This window comes from Heterobasidion irregulare, assembly GCF_000320585.1.
Source record: "Heterobasidion irregulare TC 32-1 unplaced genomic scaffold scaffold_05, whole genome shotgun sequence".
NCBI classification, from domain to species: Eukaryota; Fungi; Basidiomycota; class Agaricomycetes; order Russulales; family Bondarzewiaceae; genus Heterobasidion; species Heterobasidion irregulare.
Window position 1 is genome coordinate 2,467,890 of NW_009258201.1, and position 22,654 is coordinate 2,490,543.

The following is a 22,654-nucleotide window of genomic DNA, read 5'->3' on the forward strand; positions in this document are numbered from 1 at the left end:
AACTTCGCGCGACCAATACCGGAAGTACTGAACGATGAAGAGCATTATGAAGTGGAAATGATCGTGGATTCAAAACGGCAAGGACGGGGAACTAAATACTTGGTCAAATGGATGGGATATCCCGAATCAGACAACACCTGGGAGCCCTACACTCTCCTAAAGGGAACGGCGGAAGAAGCCATGAAAGAATTCCATGACCAATACCCTGACAAACCTCGTCCGGGAACAGCCTGAGAGGAGAGACGAAAGATTATAAAAGGAGCGACAAGAGGACTCCAACAAGAACATCTTCTCACCCTTTTCCCCTCTCAAACACATCCCCCATTCGAATGCTCCTCCACGACGACCACGATGCTTCGTCTCCATCCAGAAACTCCTCCCCCGATGTCGTCCTTATGGTCGCCAATCCAGATGTCGAACGAGTGGAAAAAGGAACAAGTCCTCACCGACCAGATGCTGGACGAATTGATAGAGGAACAAGTCCTCAACAACCAGGACCTACCGGCGTCCTCCTCACCCCTCATCTCAACAACTTCTCCGACGACGACGCCGAAGACTATGCCAAGTTCAAAGAAAGGGAAAGAACCCGAAGACCCTCACCGGAGAGGGCCTCACGAGATGCACCACGGCATGAAAACCCTGATGACCGAAACCAGTCGAGCCTTGACCAATTACCAGTGGGAGTTCCACCTCCTAGTGAAGGCACGTCAAATAGTGGAGTTGCAGGTCCCTCGGGACTTCGAGCAAGAACGGCAGCTCAACTCCCAAGCCATGGAGAAGCTGAACCAATACCAGTTCTATCAGAAACTGCACCTCCGCCAGTACCAACTAGTGGACCGATTCCCAGCTCCATGGGAGGACCTACCCCTCGTACAGATCCTCACGCCGGAGAACTGGAGCGACACGCGGACGCGCTCCTCCAGCGGAACACCATCTCCGCGGTAATACAAATGGCCACAGCCATGGCCCTCCAAAGACTCGCTAACTTCTCGGCAGGACAACCCGGGAATGAACATAGCGACGTACCTCGACGACTGGCTAGTGCCAGTCTCCAGATCAGGGCGCTCGCCCTCCAAACCGACCCGGACACAGCCTCCTGGTACGCCCACAATGACGGGCGACCCCGAGCCCTCCTCATCCACCCTGACGAGTTCTCCCAATACGTCAACCGAGAGCTCCTTCCAGCTCTCCTCTTCGGAGGAGAACTGGGAAACGTCCAGCCAAGCAGAACTGACCCTTTCCGAGTTGTCACTTGGAACGTACCACGTCCTGGAGAACATCCCACGCCTGTACCAAATCCAAGGAGGGTTCCGCGTACGGTCGTGGAGCGCCCTCCACCGAGACAACGAGAGGTTCCTACAGCGCATAGCCATACCGCGACTCCCCCCTCTCACCGGATACGAGGTCTTCCCCTATCCCAAGGAAATACCGACGAGGAGGAACCGCCCGTCTATCGAAGAAATGAGGGAAGGCGGAGTCGGGGAAGCCAGGCAACCCTCGGACGCGGAACAACTGCTGGCCGGAGTGTTCGACACCGGCCTAGATCGCCTCCTCCTAGTGCTCGATTTCGTACGAACGAAAGAGAGGATAACCGAAGTAGCCGCAGAACTTGCCGCGCTGATTCGGAGGCTCGAAGAAATAGCTCTTGGACTAGATCCGAGCTCGACGCATGGGATGCTCTAGACGATCCAGGAAATTACGACGAGGCGGACCCCTACTACCGACCTGACGAAGGGGGCGGGGATTATCAAGGACCTTTTGATTATTAAACGGGCTAATAACAGGGCATAGGAAGAAGAAAGGGGGTAAGGAAGTTGAGGAACTCCTTCCCCTGACAATTTGCATCCGAAACGATGTAAAACTATCCATCGTCCGCAACGACGTAAAACTAGGATCGTCCCTCAAGACGTTAAACTGTACGACTTTCGTCCGAAAGAGACGTTAAACTACCCCGCGTCCGGAATGACGTCTAAACTATCGGACCTGCATGTCTTAAAACTGTGAAAAGATAAGAAGGCAGGGGAAGTACCTGACCATTTTAGTCCTAGGTTCAAATGATGGTACGAATCAAGGACAACAGCGGGCATAATTCCACGTACAGCCTACGGCGGAACCTTTCACATCCTCGCTGTCAAGGAGTTAATCTGACAGATGCATCGAGCGTCCCATTTGGATCCTCAGTTTTACAGGGTTTTTTCCGCATTAGGGAACCCTCTACATGACATATACTCTACTCGTAGGTGTCGACAAGCAGGCCCTTTGCCTTGGTACAGCGAAGTGCCCATACATAACCGGTTGCAAGTCCGAGTCAAGAAATTATGATGCATAACTCGTAACGTGAACCCTCACAGTCAAGGTCTGACTGGTGTTTTGGGACGTCCCACTTTGGATCTCCCGTTTTACAGGATCGTTTCCGCATTAGGGGATCCTACAGCTGGCGCATGAGATGATGTAGAGAGCGGGCCGCCTCTACCTCACAAGTCTTCCTAATGATGCGAGGCCACAAATTACATCTGGAACGATGTAAAACTACCAAAGGCTCGGTCCACAATGACTATAAACTACTAGGGTCCGCAATGACGTTAAACTAGTCTTCGTCCGAAACGACGGAAAACTATCCGCGTCCGAGATGACGTTAAACTACCATTGACCCAAGGAGCGTGGTTGCATTCTGGTGAAGCGCGGATTTTGGGAGAACTACCGCATCGCAGAACCCTGCCTATAAGAGGTCGAAGCGCTTCCGATATTCACTCGCTTTTCGGTAAAAGAATATCGGGTCGACTTGGTTCAAATCCAAGCGAGGGGTCTGAGGACATGGAAGAGCAAGCATCTCTTCATGGAGCGCTCAGTCTAGTCCTGGAGTCGAAGTACAAGAAATTCCGCTCCAAGACCTAGTCAGGAGGCAACTAGGACACGTGCCTCGAGTCGAAGATCTAGTAGGAAGGGACTAGATCATGTGACTCTCGTCTGGCTCACATAGCGGAAGAACGACAAGAGCGGGCCACTCATCCAAAGTCTATTCCGCCACAGCATCCGAAACGATGTAAAACTATCCTCGTCCGCGACGACGTAAAACTAGGTCTCGTCCGCGACGACGTAAAACTAGGTCTCGTCCGCAACGACGATAAACTACGAAGCGTCCGGGACGACGTTAAACTAAGCATCGTTTTTCCACAATATTTGTGGCGAAACGACGTCCGCGATGACGCTAAACTATTGTCCCTTTCCACATAGGGATTGTTCGAGGCCAATAGCATCGACGTCCGCAACGACGGGAAACTACGGGCATCCGCAACGATGTAAAACTACCGTCCCTTCGTTCTAGGGATTGTGCGTGGCGATCTTGACAAGATACCATGCGTCCGCAACGACGTTAAACTAGTGCCCCTGAACCTAGGGGTTGTCATTGACGTCCAATCCCCTGGACACTAATGCGTCCGCAATGACGTTAAACTACTTGCTCCCGATCGCATGGGAGTTGTGATTCACCACTCTGGTGCTGAATCGTCCGCAATGACACAAAACTATTTGCTCCTTACCATATAGGAGTTGTGGATTGACCGCCATGGTGTCAATCGGTCCGCAATGACACTAAACTACGTGCTCCTTACCGAATAGGAGTTGTGGTTGTTGACCAAGACCATGGTCATCAACCGTCCGAGATGACGTTAAACTATTCGTCCCTTTTAGCATAGGGATCATCGGTCGACATCATCCTTGACGAGAATGTGTCGACAGTGTCCGAAATGACATTAAACTACCCTCATCCTCGGAGGAAAAGCCTATCGTGACTCAAGGGACATAGTCAGACGATAGCTCGCCTAATGCACGGCGTTAAACTGCAGGTCCGCCTACCTCACGGCGTTAAACTGAGCGGTCTCATAACATTGAGGCGTTACAAGTTATCCGGTTTGATATAGTATAAACCGTTCCCATCATGCCTCAGGGGAAACCTGCGGGATAAAAGTCTGGTCTAGGGCCCTATGCACACAACCGATGGAAATTCCGGCGTGCAGAAACATCTTTCCCCACAGATATTCCATGATGATGATGAAGCAGGTCCGAAATGACCTAGAAAGTAAACTACTGGGAGGCGCAAAGCGCCTTAATGACGTCCGCAAAGACGTTAAACTACGGATCGTCCGAAACGACGATAAACTACGGACCGTCCTGCATGACGTTTTAAACTGCCAGTCGTGGATATATCTCGCACCCCGACCAATATATCAGCTGTGGTCTTAATGTCTAATTCGTGCAAGCGAACGGGCAGACCCGGAAAAGGAGTCAGACTCCTCCTTATTCCTCGCTGCACCCTTCAAGTCTAATTCTCTTCACATCCTTGCCTCGAACCCAACACTACACGTGGTATTCCCCACCATAGGCCCACGTTTGTGAAAAACAAACTCTGGACGCCGTAAACTGCCTCACCGGAGATGAGTCCACCGTATGGGGACAATACTGCTTGGGATTTTGATTGGGCGCCCTCACCGGAGATGAGCTCACCGTATGGGAGCAATACTGCTTGGCCATTCGACTCATGCTTAGGCATGGTACAAGGTGGTCTGGAGAAGTAGGCCTAAGCCTTTGTAAAGCGATCAACCTACTTGTCCATGGACGCCGCCGGTCGCCATTGAGGAAACAACAAAATCATGAGGATAGACGACTATCCTGGAAACACTGAGGTTTGGCCCTCGGAGAAGGAAGAAGAAGAACCTGATGACACGAATCGGAACCCACACGCTAGAGTTTCTATTCATCCACACACCACTCGCATTCATACGCCTTTCTTGCTACTATTCCAGAGGAGGCTGGAGTAAGACCATGGCGCATTTTCCCATGGCAAAATAAACCTTACGGGTGAAGGAACAACATCCTACCGAGCGGAGGTTTGGAACCCTCGCGCCTCGACAACAAACAAACAGCTCAACGGAGATGGAAAACTCCTAGAGGATCAAACGACGTAAGTCGGTCTTCCTCCCAGAAAACGAAGTCATGTCTCGGAAGTCGCATCCGGAGACCATCGTTGGATCAAGAAAGCAAATCGTATATGGAGTGGCGATGAAGCGCACAGCGCTGTCCTACCAGGCGAATAGGACGTAGAAAGGGGGTATTGTTATGATCATGTTCTGTCGGGCCTTAATGGCGGTCTATACCGACACGATCATCACAAATATCAAGCGGCCTCACAAGGAGAGGCGTACAAACAAGGTACAGATAGTAACCTTGGTCATCCACTCCCAACGGATCACCTTATCGTTGGTCGAGTATCACGGGCCTATTGTGTAGCGGGCATGGAACACCGCCTTACAAACTACTCACACATCGGGCATTGAGCTCCTAGTCGTTCCTGGCCGGAAGGAGACTAACGGAGAAACACAAGAGTAGTCGTTATTGAGAGAGACGACTTAGAGTATACCTATGGATACATATATGGTATTCTCACGCCCTACTTCCTAAAGTAGTATAAAAGGCCCATAGAGTAGGCTGAGGTTCTTCAGTCTATTCTCTTCGTTCATTGTGGTCTTCCTACCACAGCACCTTCGTTCACTGTGGTCTTCCTACCACAGTACTTCGCTCTCCTGTATCTCCACATACAGGAATCTTCGTTCTACTGCAGTCATCCTACTGCAGCCTTCATTGCTATATCGCAATACACTTCTGGCTCCTGTGCTACACGTGCAGTCGAGACCATCGTTCCACACATCCTCCACGAGTGACCTAGGGAAGAACCTCCTACTCTTGGGGTTACCGACGAGCAGTCGTAACACCGGATAGGGCGATTGTTGTGACGGAGTTGGTTATTGATACGTCTAGTGCCGGGTGGATATTCCTGGCCTAGGTCTTGCTCCAGAGTGTGTGCAGTAACGCTTTCTCAATGGGGGTCTATATCCCCACTGAGCAAGGTTATGAGAGAGGGTGTGGCAGCAAGCTAGTGCGAGCAAGGTAGGGGCAGAAGAGTCTATTCTAGTGTTACGACTGCTCGTCGGTAACCCCAAGAGTAGGAGGTTCTTCCCTAGGTCACTCGTGGAGGATGTGTGGAACGGTGGTCTCGACTGTACGTGTAGCACAGGAGCCAGAAGTGTATTGCGATGTAGCAATGAAGACTGTAGTAGGAAGACTACAGTGAATGAGGGTGCTGTGGTAGGAAGACCACAACGAACGAAGAGAATAGACTGAAGAACCTCAGCCTACTCTATGGGCCTTTTATACTACTTTAGGAAGTAGGGCGTGAGAATACCATATATGTATCCGTAGGTATACTCTAAGTCGTCTCTCTCAATAACGACTACTCTTGTGTTTCTCCGTTAGTCTCCTTCCGGCCAGGAACGACTAGGAGCTCAATGCCCGATGTGTGAGTAGTTTGTAAGGCGGCGTTCCATGCCCGCTACACAATAGGCCCGTGATACTCGACCAACGATAAGGTGATCCGTTGGGAGTGGATGACCAAGGTTACTATCTGTACCTTGTTTGTATGCCTCTCCTTGTGAGGCCGCTTGATATTTGTGATGATCGTGTCGGTATAGACCGCCGTTAAGGCCCGACAGAACATGATCATAACAGTATGCCTTATCTATAGCAAGACCTATAATTTGATTCTAGAACTTGCTGTTCTTGAGCATGTCTCAGAAGTGCCATATGTTAAGCTGTTCTTGTGAAAGAAAAATCAGTGTGGCCTGTGTTTCTGCTATAGCCCACAGATTATTGCTGTGCTTCTAAGTAGCATGGGCTGTATCTTTATTGATTATAACCATTACTAGCCTGTTTTTTGATGTAGAGTTTGCCTGCAATCAGTTTGGTTTTTCAATTAGACACTGTTAGTTACATACCATGTCCTCCTCAAGGCTCTTTATAGGGCAGATAACAATTATGATAGGATTGTTGGTAATGTAGAAGCCTTTTGGCTAGTACTATACATGCTCTGAAAGGACTTAGCATCCTAGAATTAAAATACAAAATAGCTGACTCTTACTGTCACCCATGGCTGTGATAGCAAAGACATCAGTGCCATCCAAGAGCTGGCAAATGTACTGGATCTGGAAGCCATGCAGTTCCTTGGACTTTTGGCAAAGGAGATACCAAACAAGGGCATTTCCGGACGGTGTAGTGAAGGACTCGATGCAGCAACGGTGGGACGGGAGCTGATCGACGATAGTAAACCGCTCCGGCGGTGCTTTAGTGGTCATCTAAAGGACGACGACGCGTCGTTTGACGCGTTGAATAGAGCGCGTTAATTGGTCACATGATGTTTACAAATGTTCACACGGGGACCATCAATTGAGGCTTGCGGTTGGATACAGACTACTGACGGGCTGGTGTCGGACCGGTCACTTTGTTATCAGCTACCTTCATGACTTCGATTGGCTTCTATTCCGTGCTTGGTTTGATTGTCGCTGCACTTTGTGGAGGCTTGGAGGACTTGTGAGGACAATGTGAATTGGGAGACTTGAGCAGCAGCCGATACTCATTGCTCATCGATGACTGTTGAGAGCTGGTGAGTCGACTACGTCACTTCATCTCTCGATATATTTCAGTCTTTTTCTTGCACGCTTTTGGTTCCAATCACAAGTGTATCGTAACTCACAATTTGATTTGCACAATTCAATGACTATGTACCATGATGTGGACGTTGTGTAATTTCACTACCCCAGTCTACTCCAAACAACGTTCGCTCCTGGTGAGCCGCGATTCGAATGTCGCGTGCTTTTCGTCTTCTATTGGACGGGCATCTTGGCTTGCTTCTTCGCCCAGCATCCACATACGCATTCTAGGCTCCATTTCTGTCGTCAGATTTCCGATCAATGCTGAGACCTTCCGTAAACGCCTCATGCTTTGGCTTTTGTTCAAATCACAACATAGTACAAATCTACTTATTCACATTCAATGATCCATATGCTGATGTTTGATTTCTCTACACAGGGTCAATGGTATTCTTTTGGACACAAAAAAAGATACAATCCGCATGGAAGCCGGTCCTCGTTTTCTGGGGATCCTCGAAGGGACATCACATGATGCCCCAAGTGATCTAGACGCGATCGTTTGAAACGTCATTGAGCGCCCAGCCATCGCTCAAATAGACGTGCTTACGGCCATCTCATGTTCGACTTTCCTCTTGTCCCACTCCGGAGGTTAGCCAAGCTTTCCAGATTCACGACGGTTTGCCCATCATGCTTCGACTTGAAAACCTGGCGATGGTATTCTACCTCACTCAGGCAGCACATGCGATTCCACAAATCTTGAGCTCTCCAATATCTGTTTCCGTGGTGTCCGCGTCTTCGATATTTCGTACGGCATCCACTGCTTCGAGTTCGCTGACCAGTGTTAGTGCCCCTTCCAACACGGTGACGACAGTCGTGGCCAGCCCCACCGCTCCATTATCAGCAGTTTTGCCATCGCAAGTTTCGCTGCCTCCACATCAAGCATGGTGCCCTAGCGAAATATTCTGCGCAGGAGCAGTGCGTCTTTCTGCTCATGCAAACGACACCTAACCTCAACTTCATTGCCTGTAGCTTCTGCAGACCGTCAATATTGCTGGCCTTTATTCCGATCCCAAGACGTTTGTGGATAAACCTACGAACGGTTCATCTCAAGCTGTGCTCTCGGCCTTTAGCGCAATAAACTCCACAAATGTCACTGAGGGCGCCGTGTTGAACTTTGTCGATACTAACTTCAAAGGCGAGGGTGGTGAATTGGAGGCGCTTACACTTACAAACTTCAACCCCGCACCGGCGTTTTTGAGTAATGTCACGTCACCACTACTCAAGGCGTGGTCGCAAACTGTACATGGGTACTGGACACAACTCATCCGCGGAACCAATCAGTCCGCCTTGTGCTCGGAGGGAAATGGTACCACATGTGAAAGCTCTTTAATTCCGCTCAATCACACATTCGTTGTGCCTGGAGGGCGATTTCGCGAGCAATGTGAGTGACTGATTTGCTTTTACTTTCAGCACCTCATAGTCAAATACTGCAGACTACTGGGATAGCTTTTGGATTATCGAAGGTTTGCTCAAATCTGAGTTGTATGATATTGTGAATGCAACGTTGCAAAACTTTATGGACGAGATCGAGACTATTGGGTTTATTCCTAATGGTGGACGAATTTATTGTAAGATCATGAAGATCTCATGTGCCAACGTCCTCTGATATGTCACAAATATAGATTTGAATCGCTCCCAACCGCCGTTGTTCATTCAGGTATGATTGATAATGTTACACATCGGTTTCTTTGTTGAAATTTATCTGCAGATGTTATCTAATTACGTTGCTGCATCTAACGATATTTCAATTCTTGAACGTGCATTGCCCTTGGCAGAGGTAAGCTGCGTGCGTGCACGGTAAAGACTGGGTGTTGACTAAATCGTCAGCGCGAATTGGCCTGGTGGAGAAACAATCGCTCGTTGAACGTTACTAGCCCTTTCACGAACAAAACTTACGAAATGGCTCGCTACGCGGTGACCAACACCGCGCCAAGACCTGAGTCATACCTTACCGGTAGGTGCACCTAAGCTTCATCTTATACGGATATTATTGAAGTATCGTGTTTAGACTACAACACAGCAAACGATCCTGATACGACTTCATTCAACGAAACGCAACGATCAGATCTGTATTCTGAACTCGCCAGCGGCGCTGAGACGGGTTCGTCGACGCTATGTGAAAATTGTTGCTGTCAAGTAATATTCTATAGGGTGGGATTATACTGCTCGTTTTCTCGCACAACCACTCGCTGGTGGCAGCAATAACACTAACCTTGCCCTGCGGACGCTCAACGTGAAGAACACAATACCCATTTGTTTGAACAGTATCCTCTGTAATGCTCCCTCTCTTTGCCACCACTAATCGCGCGCTAAATTTCACACCGCTCGCTCTAGATAAGGCCAACTTAGCACTAGCTGACCTTTACACATCGAATAACTCGTCCAACAACACTGTAGCTGCTCAGCATCGCAGAACAGCTACAAGCATTCGCGAAGGCATCATTGACCTATTCTGGGATGCTACCAAGCTCGCCTTTTACGACTTCAATTTGACCTCCAACCGACGAAATAGCATCTTCACTGCGGCGAACTTCTACCCACTCTGGGTCGGAATCATCCCTGAAGATATCTTGAACAGCTCAAGCAACGCGTTCGGGCATTTTGCGTCGCTGAATATGGTCTTGAACAGGTACAACGGTACATTCCCCACCACATTCCTCGAGACGGGCCTACAGTGGGACGCGCCGAACGCATGGCCTCCGCACCAGTATATCGCGCTTGAGGCCCTGAGGGCGTTGCCTGCGAACCTCACTATCTCGACATTACCTGCGGCGCCTGGCAATGAATCAACATTTGTACTCGTCCCGAGCGGTCAGCTTGGTTTCGACGAAGGTTCTCTCCCTGGTCAGCCGTTGAGCCTCGGGAAGAACGCAACGAAGACGGGCCCCGGCGCAGACATCAACAGGATGAACGGTACGGTAGTCAATGGAGGGAACGCCACGGAAGGAGAGGGCTGGCGCGACGTTCTTGCGCGTGAGTTGGCAAACCGCTATTTCTCGAGCGCATTCTGTAGCTGGTGCGTGTCTTGGTTATCGCACCACAAGGCCATGTACTTATACGGCGGAGCTGAAACCGACAGGTACTCCACCGGAGGTTCCATTCCGAGCATGTTGCCACGGCTTTCTGATCAGGCGCTCAACGTCAGCAACAGTGTCAACAACACTGGAAACGTGAGTATCGCCTTGCGAGTCACTGTAAGTCCGCCACGATTGATCTCGGGGCACAGATGTTCGAAAAGTTTTCGTACACGGATATAGATCAGGCTGGCAGCGGCGGAGAATACACTGTACAGGTACGTAAATGATTCTGAGAGTGTCACCGACATCCTGACGAATCATACGACATGCTGATAATGTACTAGGCTGGCTTTGGATGGACCAATGGCGTTGTGCTATGGGTCGCGAGTAACTTTGGACAGCAGCTCGTTGTGCCGAACTGTCCCAATCCTCTGTTAGAGGCAACGAGCACAGGTGGGTCACCAACGAGCTCCAGCTCAGGTTCAAGCGTCTCCCCAACAAGTAGCTTGGGCACTACATACAATGGCAACTCCCAAACAAATAGCGCGAGACGCGATGGCCTGGCTATCGGCACTGCGATCATTCTTGCGATTCTGTCAGCCATAGCATCATTGTGAGGTGGAATGTATCCTGAATGACTGCAGGATAGTGACGGCGGAGGGTGCGATCGCATGTACCATTGCTTATTTTGCTTGTGAAGACTCGTTGGACGTCAGTCCCTGTGAGTGATAGCTCTGATGAGACACTGAGACTTCAATTCCAACGTAAGGATGTTAGCATTCGTCAGCTCTGGTGACCTCAATAGAGATAAACACTGCCTGAACCTTTGTTCAGTATCCTATAGTCACTACCTCAATATAATCTTTTCCACGTTTCGATGCGTTGCGGCGAAAAGAGCCACAGGGACTCCTCAAGTCGTCAAGGAGCGCCACAAGCGCTAGAAATGGTGAATTCCCAAAAAGGCAACCCAGGCGTTGCGCGCTTCCTGGAACAGCAAGCTCTGGTTGTTCCATCGTTGTGGTCGAATGTATTGGCCTTTGAGTCGCATAACATTCCATCAATCTTCATCACACCCTGCATTTTGAAACCATGCAAACGCTACAAGCCTCTGCGACTTGCAGAATAGCAACGCTGGCTACGAGGGGTGAAGCTTGTCTATATTCGTGAGCCTTCCATGAATATACATTTGTGATCTGTACCATTCTTCATCCTGTGCACATTTCGAGGGTGCTCACGTCTTCGGTACTCGTTCGCTTTCCAGCCCTTCTCACCGCCATTTTTTGAGGTGCTTTTGCGAGCTTTGGGGCCTGCTGCAAGACACCGAAGCGATTGATGACAAGATCTATACTTGTGCATTCTGATACGTCTAGTTTATCTGTTCGCTTTCGACCTCGCTGGTGTACCATACGCAACTCTTGTCCTCCGAGAGCATTGCTTGTCGGGAACGTCACGCAAGCGATGTCCGTGCATATATGGAAGCCTGCTCAACTTTATTGCCAATCCAGCGCTACTAGACTTGATGGCGGACGCGAAGAACATTGGGAGATGTCTCCGACGCTCGTGATAATCGGCTCGCTGTTAAGTTCTATGGATTCATACCAATGTCAATCTGGCGGCTATAAATACGAGGCTAGGTAATGCAATTACGGCACGGCCCTCTCGCGTCTTTTTCTTTTGGCTCGCAATTTCAGAGTACCATGGTGCAGCTGCGAACCGTGGCAGCCATCTTGGCCTCTCAGGCAGTGGCCTCTCTCGCTACCCCTATGATTCCTTTCCTATCGCCTGCGCCCACCATCCGCCTCGATGACGCAACATTCTCCGGCTTCACAAGTGGCAAGACCGAACAGTTTCTCGGAATTCCGTTTGCATACCCACCGTAAGTGCCCACGGCGAATGTTTGTCTGAGTCTTGATCAATGGTTTTCCAGGACTGGAGACCGTCGGTTCCGTCTCCCGGAGCCTCTCCTGCCATATCAAGGTTTACAGAAAGCGACTGCGTTTGGGCCTTCATGCCCTCAGCAGCCCATGGTTCTTCCCAGCTGGGTCAATAGTGCCTTATCAAAGGTCCTCAATTCAATCGTCAGCACGATGTATAAAGCTGTGACACCTGAAAGCGAAGACTGTGAGTACATGTAGATCCCCTTCGCAAGAACCGCCTAACGCTCGTGAATACAGGTCTCACCATCAACGTTGTCAAACCTACAAATGCCAACCCTAACTCTAAGCTTCCAGTGGTCGTAGTACGTGAATTGGCGATACATAAGACGGATGCAGCTCTGATCAGTCTCACTCACCTTTTAGTGGTTTTTCGGAGGTCTGTCTGCATTATGCAGCGCTTTTTTTTAAATCTGACACGTTCATATAGGTGGTTTCGAGATTGGTGGTACCGCTACGTGAGTCTTAATAAACAAATCTCTCAGTTCAGAAGTTAAGGGATCCCTAGGTATGATGGAGGAGGGGTTGTTCAGCGCTCCATCGATCTTAAACAACCTATCATTTTCGTTAGCATGAACTATCGGTAAGTCATACAAGTCAGCGCGCATGCCGTATGCTGATTCAGACTCGTCATAGTCTCACCGGTAAGCACAAAGCAATTTTCTTGCAGCATTTGATCAATACATTTTGACACCACTCAAGCTCTTGGTTTCCTTCCCGGAAAAGAGGTCAAGGAGGCCGGCGTTGGCAACTTGGGTCTTCAAGATCGTGAGTCTCGAGTCGATATATGTCTATGGCCACTGTTAACTTTTACACATCATCTAGAACGCCTTGCATTACGATGGGTTAGAAAATATATCCAACAGTTCGGCGGCGACCCTGACAAGGTCACGATGTCAGTTGTAGCAATAGGTCTTATCAGTCTGTTTCACTGACGAACGATCTCTCGATTCAGCTGGGGAGAAAGCGCAGGCGCAATCTCTGTTTCTCTGCAGATGATCACCAATGGAGGGAACAGCGAAGGGTTGTTCCGTGGGGCTATTATGCAATCTGGTGGACCAATTCCGGTTGGCGATATCACACATGGACAGAATTACTACGATGACATCGTGATGCGAACCGGCTGCGAGCGCAGCAAGGACACTCTACAATGCCTTCGCGAAGTCCCATTCACCACACTCAAAGGCGCCATTGACCAATCGCCCAACTTCTTTGCCTATCAGGTACGATATTCTCCAAGGAACGAGTGCCTTGTTCGCATTGTTTGCTCAAATGCAATGGTAGGGATTGGTTCTGGCCTGGCTTCCCCGTGTCGACGGGGTATTCTTGACGGCTCCACCGCAGCATTTGGTTCTTCAGGGCAGCGTTGCAAATGTGCCCTTCATCTCAGGTACGTTCAAGCGATTCAGATCCCAGCTTTGTCAAACACAATCTCCACTCAGGCAACTGCGACGACGAGGGTTCACTGTTCTCCATCTCCACCATCAATCTCACGTTAGAGCATTCCCCTTCCATGTCCAAACATGTACCTCACTGACATCCTCGTATACAATCCACAGCACAACTCGGGATACGCATGAATATCTCAAAACATACATGCTTCCGTCTGCAACTGATGATCAGCTCGACCTCATGCTCCGACACTACCCTGATGACCCTCGCCAGGGCTGTCCCTTCGACACAGGCCTTGAGAATGCCATTAGTCCCCAATTCAAACGTGTTGCTGCGATACAGGGAGACGTCGTATTCCATGGCCCGCGGCGATTCTTCTTGAAGAACCTGGCGAATAAGCAGAAGGCATGGGCCTTCGGTGCGTGTCCCGCGTCGGCTTGACCTTGATTTGGCTCACGGGAATTCTTCAGTGAGCAAGCGAGCGAAGGATACCCCCTTCGTTGGATCTGTGTGTTCCTTTCTTTCTATATTATGGAACAATCAGGTGCTAACTAGTGTCAGGCTCATGCGACGGATCTGCTCAACTCTTTCGGAATCGGCGAAATGAAGGACTATGTGATTCGATTCACTAACAACCTCGATCCCAACGGACAAACGGGTTTGGGAATTCCATGGCCGCAATACGACCTCTCGAAGCCGAAGGCCTTGATTTTCCAGGACAGCTCTTTCTTCCCGCTGAAGATCGCAGATGACAACTACAGAGAGAAACCTCTCGAGTTTGCGATCAATATGTCCTTGATTCACCCTATTTAACATAGCACCGCGGCCGTTCTACTACTTGGTCTGCCTCCCCCAACGAGCTGTCTATTTTGATCGATTTGTGACTTTTCCTTGCAGCATAAGTATTGTAAATCTTAACTAACCATCTCATTTTCAAAATATCTGTGGCTCCAGCTTTTTACGGCATGTGTAGAATGCCAAGCGTGGGGATGCAATGAGACAGCAGCTCTCTTGCGGGTCTTTCCCAAGAGAAGACCTCATGAACATGTCACTTGACATGTCCGAGATGTCCGAGAGATGAGAGACTTGCGCTCCAAAAACGAGTGCCGAGCAGTTCAGTGTTTGATGAGACTGCCCAAACCCAACGTGGGAACACATCTGCACCCGCGACCACTACAACCTCGTGCTACTGACCTTACACAGAAGATAGTCGCTCTGTGTATCTTACTTATGCTCTATCGGGTTGACCTGATGTCGTCTTGGGACTTGCTGATGCGAACAGACTGCGGATAGGGGCCTGAGCCGATCTCACTTGTTCCTGCTTGATCTCCTCCGATTCTTCTGGGCTAGTGCAACACGTAACTAAGCAAGGTAAACAGTTGGCGACAATTTGGCGACATACTTGGGTGGGTTTCGAGACCTGCAGTGCTTGTTCATGTTTCATGATCCAAATCCAACACATTGCATGCGATGTGTCAGGGACATAGATGCCTGAAGTGATGAACCACAAGGCTCCACCCGGTCCCGCCGTCCGCGTCACCGCAGGTCACCGCCCATGAATTTCCGGCTTTCGTCGTGTTCCCAGCTTCAAGATTTCGAAGCCGATGCGGCCGGCTGACACCTTCGACGTCAGTATCGCGGCTTTAGGTCACCGGATAAACGGCTACTGGGAATTCGCAGTCCACATATATATTCGAAGGCTCCTCACAGTTTCATGGATCGTCTGCCTCGTGCTGTGACCCTCCTCACCGCTCGTATCGATCACACATGCAGCTATCTGCGACTGCGCTTCTGACAGCGCTCTGTCTGGTCATTGATGCGTCCCTAGGCGTCGAGGGCCTCAAGATACCAGCCAGAGACACCGCTGCTGCAACACAACCTACAGTGCGTCTGGACAACGGCGCGTTCGTTGGCACCGTAAATGGGAGCGTCAAGCGTTTCTTGGGCATTCCATTCGCGCTACCACCGTGCGTGTATTTTTGCTGGAGGACGCAGCATTGAATTACAGCGGTGTTGATTACCGCAGCACGGGAAATCGACGATTCCGTCGTCCTGCGGCAAATCGGCCGTACTCGGGAACTCACAACGCATCAGCGTTCGGCCCTTCGTGTCCTCAACAAGCATCTCCTGCCGTCATCCCAGATCCGGTCATAGCACAAGTCTTCAACTCGCTTTCATCGTCATCCGTCAATAATACGCAGGCCGAGGACTGTGCGTAGAAGTTTCTGGGCGTTAGATCAATGTTCTGACCAAAAATGTAGGTCTTAGCCTCAACATCTGGGCTCCCGCAAATGCTACGCGAGGAGAGAAGCTTCCGGTGCTTGTGGTACGATAGTTGATTTCACATAGTTTATCAGAAGTAGACTGAACTTTGTCGCAGTGGATCTATGGAGGTGCATACATTTGGCCAACTCATGTTTTGTATTAATCACATCCGATATGCAGGTGGTTTTGAGAACGGACAAACGGCAGGGTGAGATTGGTTGACAAACGTCAATTAATTACAACACTCAGCTTCATCTGTCTAAAGGTTTGATGGTGGTGTCGTGGTGCAAAGGGCGCTGAATTTGGGCTTGCCCATGATTTATGTGAGCATGAATTACCGGTAAGCACGTTTTTACTTCGACAAAGCACCTTCTGACTGGCATACCTCACAGCCTGTCACGTATGTTGCTAGCTTTACAACCGTCTAAAATGTCTTCTCGATGTTTATTCTCCTTGATGACAGTCTTCGGCTTTCTCGGGGGTAAAGAAGTCAAGCAAGCTGGTGTAGGCAATCTTGGTCTTCACGATCGTAAGTGCAGTCCACTTCGACGTTCATATAATGCAAGCTCATTCTATGTTGCGTCGCAGAACGCCAAGCACTGCGTTGGATACAAAGGTACATCAGCGCCTTCGGTGGCGACACTAACAAAGTCACAATGTAAGTATATGTTCTCTGGCATTCGTCAAACACTGAATCTCATTTTCTCTTTTAGATGGGGCGAGAGCGCTGGAGCGATTTCTGTTGCCTCTCATATGGTCGCGTACGGAGGGAACACCCAAGGTCTATTCCATGGCGCAGTCATGCAATCAGGATCGCCTATTCCTACCGGTGATATAACTACCAACCAACCTCATTACGATGCTGTGGTCAATGAGACCGGCTGTGCCGGTGCTGCGGATACGCTGCAGTGCCTCAGAGGGGTTTCTTTCGCCTCGTTGCAAGCTGCCGCGAATAAGAGCCCAGGTCTATTTACTCCTCAGGTATGTCAAGCAATCTACAGGTACATAGTAGTACTCATGACTGTTTCCGCTTCAGTCGCTGAACCTGGAATGGTTGCCTCTTGTGGACGGTGACATTTTCACGGAAGATCCTCAGGTTCTTGTCCAAAAAGGAAGCGTTGCAAATATACCCTTCATAACAGGTATGGGAGCAGTCTCGTTTGAGACTGTAGGGATATTGACTGTGCTTCCTGCGTTTCAGGAGACTGCGACGACGAAGGGACTCTGTTCACGCTTGCGCTAACGAACCTCACGTAGGTTTTTGCTGAACGAAAAAATATCTTTGCTGACCGTACATCCCTTGTTTAGCACTAACAACCAAACTCGCAATTATCTGCGCTCAAATTATCTTCCCAGTGCTTCGGATGCACAAGTGGACCAAGTCCTCAAGCTCTATCCTGAAGACCCCATAGTAGGCTCGCCATTCGATACGGGCATCGCGAATGCTGTGACCCCTCAATACAAGAGACTCGCGGCATTCCAGGGCGACTTGGTCTTCCAAGCTCCCCGTCGGTTCCTCCTCGAACAGCGCTCCGGAAAACAGAACGCATGGTCATTCCGTGAGCATCCTTTCCATACGGTATTTTAACATGGAGTTGAAACTTTGCTAGTATTCAAGCGCGGTAAATTGACACCAGTTTTGGGAACTGTACGTCTTTCAAGTGCCCGTTCAATGTTTTATCTGATTTCTCATCGCAAATTGCCGTCTGCTTCAGTATCACAGCTCGGACCTGTCTGGAATCTATGATTCTGTCGACGGAAACGAACTGAAGGAGTACATCATCCGTTTTGCTGTCAACTTCGACCCGAATGGTGGGAAGAACCTTAAGTGGCCAAAATACACGCCCGACTCACCCCAGCTGATGACCTTGCTGGACGGGCTTATACCCCTCACGCTCACAAACGATACCTTCCGGAAGGAGCCTATGGACTTCGTCACGCAATTGTCGCTGGAGTTCCCTCTACGATAGGAAGCGCACAGGAGTCTTCTTCGCTATACTGGTATCTGCTTCATCTGCCCCGAGTGCGCATGTCAATAACGAGGATAAATACGTTCAAACTTTTGGGTCATCAGCGTAGGCTCAAACTGCCTTCGAGTTTGCGTGCACATCGCAGACTGGGTGCGATGTCGTAGCTCCCGGGCTTTATCTTCAACGTCTTGATCAGCATGATATTCTCAACATTGAACGTTAATTGTCCACAGTATTACATCTGGCAATCCCAAACGTAACTCCGGAGGGTTATAAATCCTGGCTGAGTCGATTCGAAGAAGACAAACTGATGCGGAAAGAGCGCTCGTGGAGATCGTCATTTCCATCCATGTGCTTGTGCATTTGCCAAGCGACCCTTGCTCCAAGGGCTGCAGTACCAGACTGAACTCTACGAAGTGCAAAATCGGCCGTTAACCAGACCTTGGACGATGATATTACAACTGGTCTGCAGAATGAGTACATGGCAACACTTCGACACTGGTCAATGCTGAGCACGAACGAAGTCGGGCATCTGATCCCACCAAGAATCTGCCAGTTCGTCACTGGTGACGCCGCTTATAAGATACTGTGCAGGGTCTGCAAACAATGCAGTTTAGGACGGTAGCATCTGCTGAAGATGAGTATCAGACCCGCAAGCCTTCTTGTGTGTGGGCCAAGCGGAGCGCTGGCACTTCGAGCTACAGCACACCGACTGAACGACACGAAACCAGTCTTCAGTAGGTCGACTCCTGACAACGACGGGAAATGAACTGACGATGTGACACCCACTGCATTGCCGGAAGCGGAACTTGTCGTCTGCACCCTCTTCAACGTTATCACACTCCTCTGCTCCGCAAACTCGGATCAGGGCTCCATTCCCGTACCCGATCTTTGCAGCACGTTCGACTTCGAAACTCGAGCGCGGAAATTCACCCATGGCAATGTACTCGTCGACGATGGCGTTCCACTTCTGTTGAAGTTCATGCGCTAGATGCTTGCTGAACCTCCTGCCGGCGGGTCTATCGTGCAAGATAAATGGTCAGTGAAGTATGACTTCGATCGAATAGGAAGGCTGACCGAGGTATGATGAGCGGATCAATATGTTTGAGCACGTACAGGAATGCAGGCTCGAGCAAGCCGCACGATGCCATTCCTGTCATATTGCTCAAGCACCATTCCTTCATATCGTAGCTTTGCGATGGGCTCAAGGAGAATCCAAAATCGACATGTCTATCAAATCTGATGTCTCTTGCGCCATAAAGGTTTGAACAAACTTTGGAAAGGGTTCAGGAGCGCGATAGTGCACGATACACTGCGAGCCCTGGTTCCACTTCTACATTATAAAGGCCGAGCGTGCATGGCAGCATCGGCGATACGACTTGTTGGAGCCACAGGCACAGAGAAACTTCAGTGGGTATTCCTGCTCGACGATATGGGAATCCTGAAGGAGCTTTCTCTACCGGCACGGACAAAGTCGAGGAGGACGAGTAGTGGATGCAGTCGATTGTATCAGAGTGGCTAATCATTCTTTGTCTGCATTTGTCTCGAAGGCTGAAAAACACGTCTCCGTCGATTTTGCGCCATGCATCAGAGGGAGCTTGATAAGGACCCAGTTTTGCGTGAAGCAAGCGTACTCGAATGTCGTGTTATCTGCGTAGCTTCCGTTCACGTCGGTATGCTGCTCGACAAGGGCACGTGCAACCAAAATATGGCGCAAAATAGCCCTTTTCAGCTCGGTACTCGGTCGCTGTGCAGTAGAGATGGGAGGCAGCCACTTAGAAAATGGGCGTTTGTGTAATGCCATCTGGGCGGCGACATAGCAGAGAGGGGTCAAGCCGTCTTTGTCGCCTTTATCAATTGTCGAGCCTAACCTGATCAACTCCGACACCCAGAGGACATCACTGGTTGCAGCGGCAAGATGAAGAAGGGTGCGTTTGAGGTCGAATGACAGGGATCCCAGTCCTGACTCTGGTCCGAAGGCAGTATAATAATCACGGGAACACGGCGTTGTCCAGTTATTGCATGCGACACGATGCTCTTGCGCCGTTTTGCTGAACACTCGAGAGGAAAAACCGCGCATACACGAGGCATCCAATATGTTCTTTACATATTCATCGGGAAGAAGTGGTCGTTTAACGACAGAATCCATATGGAGGGACGTGAAGACCAGCAACGCTGCGAGTGAATATGAGTTTGAATCAGACATTTAATGGACTTCTAGAGTTCCAGATTCCTACCGGGTTTCAGCTATTTTGAATGCGCCACAGATTGATAGTGGTCTGCATTGCAGAGTTAGGTGAGCATGCGATGAAGTGGTCGCGGCTTTGAAAACGGAGAAACCCGCATGAAGATGATGGCGATAGCTCAAACTGAGTACGCCACTGCAGGCAAAGAAACAAGGCTGGTTTCGGAATGATGCAATTTTCCCTAGAGAAATTCTCTGAGAACGTGGATAGCGATGGCACAGGTGAGGGTCAAGAGGAGGTGCGCGTTTGGTCCGACCCCAATCGCCCCGAGGGCACCCATATGAGCCTGACTCATCATGCGCACGGTCCAGGTATTTCGGTGCAGTAATCCGCTCCAGCGACAAGTGAGCCTCAATCAAGGCTTTTTGAGAAGGAAGCATGTTGGTCGGATCCACATAGGAATTTGTGCGCGGACAAAGCCGAACGGTGGCACGCGGTTCCACTAGTCACTTTCGCATTAAGAGTAGAGGTTCGAGAATACGGTGGCCCTCGTAGATGAGCAGATAAAGCGTCGATGTGGGGAGGTATATTGGGGAGATATGAGCAAACACGCATGGTCACTTTTTGAGACAGCGGCATCTGCTCGATTTGTTCGCTGCGTCCACATGCTTTCTTGTAAGCCGTCCAAGCAGAACGCTGATACTCGATACTACAGAAAACAACCTAGAGCACAAAGTAATCCATGCGGCGTTGATGGAAATATTCGCTCACGATGTGACGCTGGGACAGAAGTCTTCGCAATCTCTGATTAAAGCACTGTTCTTAAGACGACCGATCTTCGCGGTACATTCGATCTCAAATTTAAGCCGTTTATCCTTTCCTGGCGCCAAGGGTTTATCAACGGTTGCATTCTAATCCTGTTTAATGTTGGACCCAATGTACTTGCTCATATTCCTGCTGACAGGTCTGAGGCTACGCACAAGATAAGTCGAGCACATTTTCACCTCGAGAGAAAGCTTGACTCACCTAGGCTTTCCGTGACGGTTAGCCCTACCCGGACCTGCGCGGGCAAAGTCGCGGAAAACGAATGAAGAATGATGCTGATCCGATCAACGTAGCCAGACATTGGCTACGTGTATCTCAAGATACGAGACGCACAAATGCGCCGCCTGGGCGTCAGGTTCGTAAAGAAACTTGTGATCAGCAACCAGTTGTGCACAGAACAGGTGCCAAGTCTTGTGTTCCAGTGCATGTTCCTCGATGAGAATCTTGGCGACCTACCTCGACCTACCTGGGGCGCAGAGAAGATCTATTGACTCTATCTTTGGTTTGACAGCGATGGGAATTGGACTCGACGAAGCGGCGAGCAGGTTCCCTACGATACTCATCTCGTAAATAGCGAGACAGATATGGGTCATCGCATTCTGAACCAGTCGTACGCGGCAACAGCATCACCCTCCACAAAAGCGAAGTATAAATTCGTACGATTTGAGACAGGCCTAGGTGATCTGCGTCGAAGCCAAAAGTGACCAACACGTCGAGGACAGACAGATCGAGCCGATTTCTGCGACCGATGCTCTGACCGCATGTATCTTGAGCACAGCCGAAGAGAAGCCTCACTAAATGGTTCCCATGATCCTCGCACAGGAGTGGTTTCCATGTCGCAGATCGCATGTGGAAATGAGGTGTGGATGAGACAAGCGGCCAACATTTGCGTACCGAGTCTTTTCAAACACCGACTCACCGGCGGCCCGATACAGCCCGATACCTCCCGTTCCTTGTGGAGGGCACCCGGGATGTGAGGTTTGTATCTGTTGAAGTTCGTTAAAGTGCTTGATATTACCCGCCGGTCTAGCAATCGCTGCGAGTCCGATGTGTATGTGTCGATGCGCAGATGTCAGTTTTGTCATATTGACTATGTATTCGTTCATGACCCGCAGAATCTGATACAATTAGCTACTCATTGATCGAGTATGCAGCATGTCGCAAAAAGCCTATCACCGCATCCCCCAATCAAAAATGTTCAGGACGGAGTGCTTCTGACGGTTCAGCAACTAGAGCCTCCGTGAGAGAGGGCAAGGTGAAACCTGATGCTACGAGTACCCAAGCTTTCTGAGACGGCAGCATCTGTCCCATGTGGGTATCAGACCCGCATATTTTCTTATGCAGGGGCCAATCTGAGTGCTAACAATCGGCACTGCAATAAACAGACTGCAGCATTACTTTGTCAGTTGTTGCTCAACTTCACAGCAGCGCACATAGTAAAGTCGCCATGCTTACGATATGACACTTGCTGCATTGGCAGGCACGGGAGCTGTCATCTCCGCTGCTCTCGACGTTGGAGCATTGGGT

At 49.9% G+C, this 22,654-nt stretch overlaps 7 protein-coding genes across 7 annotated transcripts; 5 read left to right on the forward strand and 2 right to left on the reverse strand.

Annotated features, from left to right (window-relative positions):
- Nucleotides 1-329: 329 nt before the first annotated feature.
- Nucleotides 330-1,769, forward strand: HETIRDRAFT_317477 (uncharacterized protein; the record flags this gene model as incomplete). Its single annotated transcript, XM_009548443.1, has 1 exon — nucleotides 330-1,769. One exon carries the CDS (start codon nucleotides 330-332, stop codon nucleotides 1,767-1,769), a length of 1,440 nt encoding a protein of 479 aa, XP_009546738.1.
- A 5,160-nt stretch (nucleotides 1,770-6,929) lies between these two features.
- HETIRDRAFT_316995 (uncharacterized protein) lies at nucleotides 6,930-7,184 on the reverse strand (the record flags this gene model as incomplete). Its single annotated transcript, XM_009548444.1, has 1 exon — nucleotides 6,930-7,184. The coding sequence occupies one exon, from the start codon at nucleotides 7,182-7,184 to the stop codon at nucleotides 6,930-6,932; it is 255 nt and encodes an 84-aa protein (XP_009546739.1).
- Nucleotides 7,185-8,189: 1,005 nt separating this feature from the next.
- Nucleotides 8,190-11,269, forward strand: HETIRDRAFT_61291 (glycoside hydrolase family 37 protein; the record flags this gene model as incomplete). The annotated part of the gene is made up of 13 exons (XM_009547573.1): nucleotides 8,190-8,453; nucleotides 8,508-8,919; nucleotides 8,972-9,106; nucleotides 9,161-9,195; nucleotides 9,247-9,315; nucleotides 9,366-9,492; nucleotides 9,547-9,639; nucleotides 9,689-9,811; nucleotides 9,873-10,272; nucleotides 10,444-10,560; nucleotides 10,618-10,678; nucleotides 10,765-10,830; nucleotides 10,900-11,269. The coding sequence occupies 13 exons, from the start codon at nucleotides 8,190-8,192 to the stop codon at nucleotides 11,170-11,172; spliced, it is 2,175 nt and encodes a 724-aa protein (XP_009545868.1). The 3' UTR covers nucleotides 11,173-11,269.
- Nucleotides 11,270-11,887: 618 nt separating this feature from the next.
- HETIRDRAFT_418129 (uncharacterized protein) lies at nucleotides 11,888-12,193 on the forward strand (the record flags this gene model as incomplete). Its single annotated transcript, XM_009548445.1, has 1 exon — nucleotides 11,888-12,193. One exon carries the CDS (start codon nucleotides 11,888-11,890, stop codon nucleotides 12,191-12,193), a length of 306 nt encoding a protein of 101 aa, XP_009546740.1.
- Nucleotides 12,194-12,318: 125 nt separating this feature from the next.
- Nucleotides 12,319-14,694, forward strand: HETIRDRAFT_45002 (Esterase/lipase/thioesterase; the record flags this gene model as incomplete). The annotated part of the gene is made up of 15 exons (XM_009547502.1): nucleotides 12,319-12,431; nucleotides 12,483-12,676; nucleotides 12,730-12,794; nucleotides 12,856-12,868; nucleotides 12,920-12,947; nucleotides 12,998-13,072; nucleotides 13,126-13,133; nucleotides 13,192-13,257; nucleotides 13,315-13,384; nucleotides 13,445-13,712; nucleotides 13,774-13,879; nucleotides 13,932-13,983; nucleotides 14,049-14,299; nucleotides 14,352-14,389; nucleotides 14,443-14,694. 15 exons carry the CDS (start codon nucleotides 12,319-12,321, stop codon nucleotides 14,692-14,694), a joined length of 1,599 nt encoding a protein of 532 aa, XP_009545797.1.
- A 901-nt stretch (nucleotides 14,695-15,595) lies between these two features.
- On the forward strand, nucleotides 15,596-18,116 carry HETIRDRAFT_101324 (Esterase/lipase/thioesterase; the record flags this gene model as incomplete). Its single annotated transcript, XM_009548446.1, has 16 exons — nucleotides 15,596-15,635; nucleotides 15,710-15,848; nucleotides 15,908-16,092; nucleotides 16,143-16,207; nucleotides 16,262-16,270; nucleotides 16,323-16,354; nucleotides 16,412-16,486; nucleotides 16,539-16,546; nucleotides 16,610-16,675; nucleotides 16,735-16,804; nucleotides 16,860-17,127; nucleotides 17,183-17,288; nucleotides 17,348-17,399; nucleotides 17,455-17,705; nucleotides 17,757-17,794; nucleotides 17,862-18,116. 16 exons carry the CDS (start codon nucleotides 15,596-15,598, stop codon nucleotides 18,114-18,116), a joined length of 1,659 nt encoding a protein of 552 aa, XP_009546741.1.
- A 613-nt stretch (nucleotides 18,117-18,729) lies between these two features.
- On the reverse strand, nucleotides 18,730-19,300 carry HETIRDRAFT_317685 (uncharacterized protein; the record flags this gene model as incomplete). Its single annotated transcript, XM_009548447.1, has 2 exons — nucleotides 18,730-19,135; nucleotides 19,194-19,300. 2 exons carry the CDS (start codon nucleotides 19,298-19,300, stop codon nucleotides 18,730-18,732), a joined length of 513 nt encoding a protein of 170 aa, XP_009546742.1.
- Nucleotides 19,301-22,654: the final 3,354 nt, after the last annotated feature.